Here is a 10,000-nt window from a genome sequence, read left to right on the forward strand (position 1 = left end):
GTATATGCACATACACACTTATGTTTTCTTTTCTTAATTTTTGTTTGCCACTGGCATGTGCAATCCGATAAGCATTAACACCGTTTTCACTCGACAGACAAAAATAAAACGGTTTGTTTGTCTTGTTCATTATGTTTTTTTTTTTTTTTTTTTTTTTTTCTTTTTTTTTTCTTTTTTTTTTTTAGCGTTAAGAGTTTAATCTGCGTCGAGTTTATTTCCTTAGCATTTATCCGCTCTTTAAATGTATCTGAATGTTTGCTGAGAAAGCAGACGACGAGAACCGATTTCCTCCTGATTTCGCTTTCCCGCCTCGCCCTCTGTCTCTTTCTTTCTTTCTCTCGTTCTCTCTCTCTCTTTCTTTCTTTCTCTCGTTCTCTCTATCTCTCTCTCTTTCGTTCTCTCGTTCTCTCTCTCTCTCTCTCTTTCGTTCTCTCGTTCTCTCTCTCTCTCTCTCTTTCTTTGTTTCTCTCGTTCTCTCTCTCTCTCTTTGTTTCTCTCATTCTCTCTCTCTCTCTCTTTGTTTCTCTTTCTCTCGTTCTCTCTCTCTTTCTTTCTCTCGTTCTCTCTCTCTCTCTTCCTTTCTCTCTTTCTCTCTCTCTCTCTCTTTCTTTCTTTCTTTCGTTCTCTCTCTGTTTCTATCTCTTTTTCTTTCTTTTTCTTGTTCTCTCTCTCTCTCTCTCTGTTTCTATCTCTCTCTTTCGTTCTCGCTCTCTCTCTCTCTCTCTCTTTCAGGTTTTCTTTTCTTCTCAATTCTTTTCTCTTTCATTTTTCACGCTCTCTCTTTCTTGCTATCCCACTCTCACTCTCTTTCTTTCAGGTTTTCTTCTCTTTTCACTTGTCTGCTTCCATTCTTCTTCGTCGTTTTTTTCACCTCCTCTCTCCCCCTCTTGTTCACTATTTCTCTTTTTCTATGTACCTCTATCTCTCTCTATCTTCCTTTTTATTCTCTCTCCTTTATCCCCTCTCACTCCTAACCACCGAGCATCAGTCAGAACACCAAAGTCATTAAATCATATCTGAGAGTATCTTTGTGTGATTTCAATGTTCTTTTTTTCAGTCCCCGTTTCGCCCCCGCCTCCTCCTGCTGCTGTTGGTCACCCTGGCAGCCCTAGCGGAGATCCGGCCGGCCTACGCGGAGAGGAAAGGTATACACTGGTTATGCCGTTAATTAGTAATGGCTAAAACAACTGTCACGGGTGGTGGCAGCGATTTACTGGATGCCTTACTCTCGAGGCTTCAGCAAGGGGAAGGCTAGGTCAGTAGCAACTGGAGGAGGTGTCATGGCGTCTGTTTTGATGGATTGTTCAGTGATAATATAACCATTTAAATCCTTATTTTAACTTTTTTGTAAATTGAAAAAAAAAATCAAGTGATTTACCATATTCACGAAGTATCCGTAACTTTTGTGACGTCATCAAAATAAACACCAATTGATTTTTCCAAAAATAGAATCAGACGCCATGACATTTCCTTGAGTTGCTACTGATCTAGCCTTCTCCGCTTCAGTAATTCGTAGGAAATGCACCACAGTATCTTTTTGTGAATTTCTTTAATTAGAAGGGATTTTATGTATGTTTATCTCATTTTATCGTTGTTCTTTTTTGTTATTGATTTGAATAGGCGGGAAGAATTGAGCCTGATAAACAAAAAAAGTTCAGTTTTACCTTCAACTTACTTTCATACCTTATACAAAGTTCTCAAAATAAGAAAGAAGTTTGAAAGAAAAATAGGTAGTTCAACTTTGAAAGTTCGTGGCGGGAATCTGTTCTATTCTTATGAATATCTCAATAGCATTACTTTTTAACGTAATTTAGATACTCCAAATCTCCATTACCTTATTTTCACGTTCTTTATCATGTATCATCTCTCTATCCCTCTTCTTCATAAACCTATATCCCGAACCTATGCCTTGAAAGTCAGTAATTTTGTAATATTAACATGTAACAATACTCTTTTAAACTTTTGCCTTATATTTTATAGGCCCGTAGCCCCTCGGAAAGACATGGCGGGCAAACGATTAATCCATTATGTTCTTCAAGACTTTTTTACAATTTTTCGTGCTTTCTATCCGTATTCACTTATTTCAACCTGCTTTAATTTTGGATGAAGATGATAATGGAGTTCCATGTGTATAAAATAGTTTATATTACATTGTATTATTATGGTGCCATTAGAGTGAAAAAAAAAAAAAAAAAAATCCACCATTATTTTCAACAATATTTTTCCCCATTACCTTATATTCTTATTTTCATTTTTTCTTCTTTCAGGAAGATATAGAGGGTATGGCAAAGGCCACGGATATGGAGGATATGCCATGGATGGGTATGGGGGAGGAGGAGGGTATGGCAAGGGTGGGTACGGGGGAGGAGGAGGGTATGGCAAGGGTGGGTACGGGGGAGGAGGAGGGTATGGCAAGGGTGGGTACGGGGGAGGGGGAGGGTATGGCACAGGAGGGTACGGGGGAGGAGGAGGGTATGGCATGGGTGGGTACGGGGGAGGAGGAGGGTATGGCAAGGGTGGGTACGGGGGAGGAGGAGGGTATGGCAAGGGTGGGTACGGGGGAGGAGGAGGGTATGGCAAGGGTGGGTACGGGGGAGGAGGAGGGTATGGCAAGGGTGGGTACGGGGGAGGAGGAGGGTATGGCAAGGGTGGGTACGGGGGAGGAGGAGGGTATGGCAAGGGTGGGTACGGGGGAGGAGGAGGGTATGGCAAGGGTGGGTACGGGGGAGGGGGAGGGTATGGCATGGGTGGGTACGGGGGAGGGGGAGGGTATGGCAAGGGTGGGTACGGGGGAGGAGGAGGGTATGGCAAGGGTGGGTACGGGGGAGGAGGAGGGTATGGCAAGGGTGGGTACGGGGGAGGAGGAGGGTATGGCATGGGTGGGTACGGGGGAGGAGGAGGGTATAGCAAGGGTGGGTATGGGGGAGGAGGAGGGTATGGCAAGGGTGGGTACGGGGGAGGAGGAGGGTATGGCAAGGGTGGGTACGGGGGAGGAGGGTATGGCAAGGGTGGGTACGGGGGAGGAGGAGGGTATGGCAAGGGTGGGTACGGGGGAGGAGGAGGGTATGGCAAGGGTGGGTACGGGGGAGGAGGGTATGGCAAGGGTGGGTATGGGGGAGGAGGAGGGTATGGCAAGGGTGGGTATGGGGGAGGAGGAGGGTATGCCAAGGGAGGGTACGGGGGAGGAGGAGGAGGAGGAGGGTATGGCAAGGGTGGGTATGGGGGAGGAGGAGGGTATGGCAAGGGTGGGTACGGGGGAGGAGGGTATGGGATAGGGTACCATTAATGCTCAAATCTCAAATAAGGTGAAATCTCATCATTACCCTAAAAAAAATCAGCATATCAGAGAATTATACAAAAAGCACAAATTATCTCTGTTGCTCATAAAACAATTTTTTCCCATTTTCCACGGAATGAGACATGAGGAAAATAAATAAAACCACCATAATAATTCTTCTCTTCATTAACCATTTCTTAAATTTGTTTTTCATCTTTTTAATAAAAGTAAAAATATACTTTGTACAAATACATTTACAAGAACAAACACTGTCCAACGCGCCTCACAAGTAGGACGGAGGCATTTTCTCCATATCTCTCTCAGCATCTTTCTCTCTCTCTCTCTCTCTCTCTCTTTGCAAATGAAACCCACAAATAGACTAAAAATATCTCAAGATTATTTTTCAACAAAGAATGCCCCTAACATCGTACTCCAACAGAGATCCAGCTCAATTTCACGTTCCAACAACAACAAAAAAAAAGCACAACTTCGACTTCTCAAAACTATTCCCCAGCAAGCACCTCAACTTCATCCTTCTACAAGAATGCAGTTCAAAAAGCATTCTCCAACAAAGAATCCACCTCATAATCATTCTCCAACAAAGAATCCACCTCATAATCATTCTCCAACAAAGAATCCACCTCATAATCATTCTCCAACATAAAAAAACAAACAAAAAAACAAATCATTCTTCAACACAGACTGCACCTCAAACTCACTCTCCAAAAAAGAATGCTGTTCAAAAATATTCTTCACCAAAGATCCAGTTCCAACTGACTCTTTAATAACATGATACATTTTTAATTCATTCTCCAACAAAGAATGTTATTGTCCAATAAAATGTAACATGGCTAGGTATTTAAGCACGCTCCAAGGTGCACAATTCCATTAACAGTTTAGGCTTCTCAACTCTCTATGCAAAAAGCAACTGCAAAATCGGAAGACAAAGGAGACACTGGCATGACTATAGTATGTAATATCAAAAGTTTTAAAAAATCTAAATGTAATGCTACATTCAGGTCAGTTAATTACAGTACAACTTGTGACTCATAATCTAAATACAAAATTGGTTGCAGACCATAAATATAAACGCAATACAAAGCTTTGTACTCATCCAAAAGCATGTTTTGGATAATCTATCCTTCTTGGAATTCTGGTGCCAGACTGTATACCATCTCTTAAGAAAAAAAGGGAAGATTTACTCAATGTGTGTATATATAATACATATATTCATCCATCCATTCATACCTTAACAAACATTTTATATATATATATATATATATATATATATATATATATATATATATATATATATATAAATATGTATGCATACCCACACACCCACACCCACACATAAACCAAAAGCAGCCAGGGGTGGCCTGTAGTTTATTATTTCATTCTCTTTACACACATGTGGCTCCACAAGTACAAAGTCACCAATGAGCCAATTACAAGTACTAACTATTTTACCTATTTACCATTTTCCTTGATTTTTGGATTAGTAATGTCAGTAACATCATAATGTCTATGACAATAATAACGGCATCAACATTGATAGCATTACTAAAAAATATGTTTTTCCCACAAATTCAAGGAAAGGTAAAATCAGGAGAGGTCACAAGGTCTACTAATTGACTCCTTTGTGGCTAAGAACTTGTGGAGCAGAGACATTTCACAAAATGAAATTACAGTGAACTCTACATTTCCCCAGCAATATTGGGTTAAGATCAAGGCTACAACTGAGTTACACAAGGATAGGTTCTCGTGCGTTGGTAAGAAAACTTCACCGACCCTGACACTCTGCAATGGATATCACAGAATTCCATAGAAAAACGTCCTACTACACTATATCTTTTGCCCACAATCAAACAAATCAGGAATAAAGTGTTTCAGTTTACAGTGAAACAATTCTCATCACATATGCCAAACACTGTTGGCCTGGATATTGAAGTTTGTTCACAAGTAATGAAAGTTATGTAAAAAATGATACAACAGTCACATCTAAAGAAATGCATAAAACATGAAATAAGTCTTTGGTTTCTTCTATACACTGGTCAACTCTTTTGTATTGAGAAGAAAAATGGATAAGGTACATTTTCTGGATAAACCAGAAACACATCACTACACTCCAAAAATGTCAATGTGAATACATAGAAAAAACATGTTTTTGGTTGGCTTTGGAAGTATACTATTACATTATGGAACAGAAAAAGCAAAAATAGTATCAGACTGAACTTCACTAGAGCAGCAGCTTCAATGCCTTGGGAAAGTGTCAGCAATCTGACCAGCTGTGTCACAGGACAGCCAGCCTGTGCCACACAACTAACTGTCTTAAAGAAGCGGAATAAGAATGAAGTAGATTTATGCCTGTGTAAGCTCTATCAGTATCTGTAACAAAATACAGTTCATGTTTTATCTTACATTTTCCACTGCTTCAGCACCTATTTGGTCCCATGCTTACTGGACTGGTGAGGTTCAACTTGCATAATGCAACACATATTCATATCCTATCATAATACTGAGACAACTAAGCAGCCATCATAAATGTGATATGAAAATAAGACTTTCAAGACATCTAACATCTATAGTCAACATATGTTTATGTAAAAAAAGATGAAAAGAGAAAAGAAAATAACACAAAGTTCAACTTAGATAGTCCATAAAGCAACTAATGGACATGTGTGGATACACACACCTAACTCTGATAAGTTGCATCTAGACAGTCTACTTCAAAATGTATTATTTGAATCTCCCAAATCATGGGGGAAAAACAATTATTGTATAAATAAATAACTACTAATAAATTACCTTTAAAGTTAAAAGTACAGCAAATTTTTAAAAAGATAATAATTGCTGAAACATAGCTGTCCTAAAGAACTGGAATTGGGATATACTTACAAATTAGAATTCGTCTTGGTCTCTTGCTTCTAGGCACTGATACAAAAAAAGTAGACAATTCTCATTCATTCATTCGAAAGAAAATCTTAAAAACCTTACTGGTAAAAAAAAATATGTAGTTTCTAAAAAATACTATAAATGGAGAAAGTACAAATTTTGATATTACTTATATTTCACAGGAACTGGGACAATTAGAAGAAACATAAATTATTCACACTTACATGAAGTACAATGGCTCTTTTGTGTGTAAGGAGGCCATGAACCCGTAATGTTGGCTTTTTCATTTATTGTCTCACTAGAGAAGCACAAACGCTCATGTCATCACACTGACTAATTAGAAAAAGACAAAACGTTTCTATTAATTCCACATCTTTCTTTTTCTATAATAAATACCTTTAGCATATGCATCTCACATCTCTAGGAAGAGCTTGTGTATGTCCAGCTTTGACTTGTCTCAGGGACTGTCACCTCCTGTACATAGTAGAAATAGGGTGGCAAAGACACATGAACCTGAGCTGGGGATCCCTCTTGGGAGGCAGCCGGCCCCAGAGTCTGGTATGTAGGGGGATGTAATGGGGTTGCAGGAGCTGGGGCATTGTGTGTGGGCAGTGATGTCATGATGTGCGTATGAGTGTGCGTCTGATGTGGTGTTTGGGTGGAGACTCTGGGTAGCTGGGACACAGCTAGGGTTGGCACCATGCTGGTCGTAAGGCACTGCAGGGCCACAGGAGGTCTCAGTTGCCGCACCTGCTGACTCCCAATGCTATGTGCACTGCGTGCCTTAACTGTGATGCCAGATCCACCTGCATCCCTATCAGGCATGTCAAGAGGATCTGCTGTTGTCTCTGGGACAGTCTGGGCAGGAGAAGCCGAGGATGATAACTGGCCAACCATAGGTTCCTGGATGATGAAGGCTGTGGCAGTGCCTGAGGCCTCACTCATTCCTTCGGGAAGAGGAAGACTATGGTGGCTGTTCCCCATGTACTGATTGAGGACCATCTGGAGGGACTGACAGATTTCATGCAAAGGACCAGCCTCCGTTATGGAGTATGTCAGACTGCGAAGGGTGTCAAGCTGCCCACGCACAACCTCAGCCAAGCTCGCCACTTCTCCAGAGTTGTCTCTTGTCAGATTTTCAGGCGGCAAACACTCTCGCTCACTCACTCCCCCCATGCTACTCCCTCTGTCAGGATCATCTGTACAAAATGTCTGAACAGCTTCCTGGAGAGTCGAGGCCTGCAAGGGCATGCTGTCTCCAATCACATTGTCTGACCCCTCTGCTTCAGTTTCATCTTCAATGCGAGCTTTCTTATGCTTCTTCCTCTTCTTCTGAGTTGTGTCCAGAGCTGGCTGCTCTTGCACTACCTTCCTCTTTGCTGATATGCCCATCTTCTTGCACTGAGTATAAACGAGATTTGCAATATCCTTGAGTCGAGGGTAATATGCCCTATCATCATCATGGGGAACAACCATGTCCTCAAAGTGCTGCTTCTTCACATGATCATCTAAGAGACCCTTTATAACCTTGGGGGCTGTGATTCCCTTTGAGACGAGCTCCTTGATCTTGTTGGTAATGGAGGGGTGGACACCGCGGGACTTGCCCTGTAGCGGGTGATTGTGGACGGAACTGAGGGGCATTGTTACATGGTACAGCTCCTCCTTCTCTAGTGCTAGACCCTGTTCTATGTCCCTTCGCAGGGCCTTCAGCATCACCTTTCGCTCTTTGGCAGTCGCATTTGGGGATACTGCATAACCAGGGTATCTGAGTGATGAGAAAACGAACAAATAGATTTTATCACTACTACTACTAAAGCTGTTGTTCAGATACGGAAAAAAAATGCTTATAAAACATACAATAAAAATAAGAAAATTACTTTGTCAGTAATGATGAAAGGAGAAATGTTACCCTTCTTGAAGTACTAATGTTTAAGAATGAAACTGTAATCTTTGTATAACAAAATTGATTAAAAGTTTGTTTGTTTTTTCATCTGTCTTTTAATGAATAGAATAATTTCATTCCATTATTATTTTTTGATATCAAATCCCTTTCAATTTTTACATGACCTCAGTGCCTTCATATGTATGATAAAAAAGTAAAAACATTTACATGTGGAAGCAATTCAGGCAAACTAAACTTCTTGTGTTACCTAATATTTACATTTCTATCAAACTTTAATAAACATTCTCAGTTGCTTACCACACAATATACAAAGAGTAACACAGTCCCACTCACTTGACAATGACTTTGACAGTAATCCTGGCCGTGCAAGAGGTATAAGTCACATCCTTGTACCTCTTCTTAGGCTGGTTATTGGTGTCTGCAATTTTTGTGACCTGCTCTTTTCCTGGATGCCCTTCTCCCCCTGCCTCCTTCAACTCCGTACAGCCTCCTATAGCTTCTTCCTCAACAAACTCCTCCTCCACTTTATTGGTTGCTAATTTCCCTTCAGCTGAAGCATCAGTGCCTTTTCTCTGCAGATAAATGTACGTATGATGAATGTCATATCCATAAATAAAAGAAAAAAAAAGTATAAATGAAATAACTTCTGAAGAAAGCATATAATTTTTCAATCATCCCAACCACTGACCTTAATCTTATAGTTCATGCCAAAAGCGCACTTCAGATCATCTGAGGACACAATGGTGAAAGGAACGCCATCAAACATAATTCTCTGGTGATGCCACATTATGCGGCTCACTTGTGCTCGTGTGCGGTGTCTCTGTTCCAAGCTGCTTGGATGGCTGAAGAAAGAAACACAAGTACGATGACAAGCCTTGTATAGTAAAAATGGTCAGTCATAGATACATATATACACACATTATCCTAAAATCAGATAACACAACTGGCATGTTTTCTTTTGCCCTTGCCACTGTCTCTGTGCCCCACCTTTTGATGTAGTCACACAGAACACTGCGTGAGTGACCTTCCAGAGTCTGATGCAGGACAGAACTGCTGGAGGCCACACCTACAACCCACATGTCATCCACCAAGCGCACGGAGGTTAGCCGCTGCGCCCACAAGGGAAGTGTACTGGGCGCCTGCTCTTTGGGCATTGAGGGCTGAAGGAGAAAGGTGATGAAACATAATTGAGGAAAGAAACATACAAACATGGATGCAACAATTTTAACCAGTTTCTATTTCAGCCATATACAAAATATTTTGGGGAAGGGAGGGAGGGAGGGAGAGTAGAAAGAAAGAAAAAAGAAAGAAAGAAAGAGCTTACCATAACTTTTTCTAACATGCAGTTTCCTTTCTCTCTTGGCTGCATCTGCAATCTTTTTGGCTTCTTGGTTTTCAATTTCCCAATGTCATCTACTTCATGAATGTTTTTCCATCTTAGTCTTGCCTTCTTTGCTGACTTCCTTCTCGGTCTTCCTTGTTCTTCATTCTCACTGTCCTCCTCTCCTAGAAATTCTTCCTCGGGTATTTCGCCCAGGGAAATCAAGGGGCACTCTGGCTTCACCAGCACCTCTCGGAAATTCCATCGCGATTCAAAGTTCGGCTGGCTCTGCAATGCTTTGCAGTTGGTTTTGCCTGCAATCTCTTCTTTCTTATCCATTACCTGTTTCTTGCTCACTCCTTTTCTTTGAAGGTCACTAAAAATTGGATCAACTGCATTCCCCCTTATATACTGAGGTCCTCCTGCATATACTCTGGTGTTATTTGCCAGCTCTGCCTGTTGGTGTTGGGCCTCCTGGGTGACTTGGACCAAGAGTTGTTCTTCCACCAGGTAAGGTCCAGCAGAGGTCTGGTCTGCACTGTGCTCCTGGACAACCATGTTCCCCTGTAGGTCCACTACAACGCAGCCTGTCATGCCCTCACCA

The 10,000-nt window shown here is 41.3% G+C and overlaps 1 protein-coding gene across 1 annotated transcript in view; it reads right to left on the reverse strand.

Annotated features, from left to right (window-relative positions):
• Positions 1 to 3,447: 3,447 nt before the first annotated feature.
• The window catches only part of LOC113815178 (uncharacterized), a 10,300-nt gene continuing 3,747 nt past the window's right edge, over positions 3,448 to 10,000 (reverse strand). Inside the window, exons 2-6 of the mRNA XM_070116335.1 lie at positions 9,400 to 10,000; positions 9,063 to 9,235; positions 8,764 to 8,917; positions 8,409 to 8,647; positions 3,448 to 7,937 (exon numbers count right to left, since the gene is read on the reverse strand). The exon at positions 9,400 to 10,000 is cut by the window's right edge and continues 755 nt beyond it. Of these exons, the coding sequence (XP_069972436.1) occupies positions 6,593 to 7,937; positions 8,409 to 8,647; positions 8,764 to 8,917; positions 9,063 to 9,235; positions 9,400 to 10,000 (2,512 nt within the window). The 3' untranslated portion in view covers positions 3,448 to 6,592. The remainder of the gene's footprint in view (positions 7,938 to 8,408; positions 8,648 to 8,763; positions 8,918 to 9,062; positions 9,236 to 9,399) is intronic.

The sequence above is a fragment of the Penaeus vannamei genome, chromosome 38 (assembly GCF_042767895.1).
Source record: "Penaeus vannamei isolate JL-2024 chromosome 38, ASM4276789v1, whole genome shotgun sequence".
Taxonomy (NCBI): Eukaryota; Metazoa; Arthropoda; class Malacostraca; order Decapoda; family Penaeidae; genus Penaeus; species Penaeus vannamei.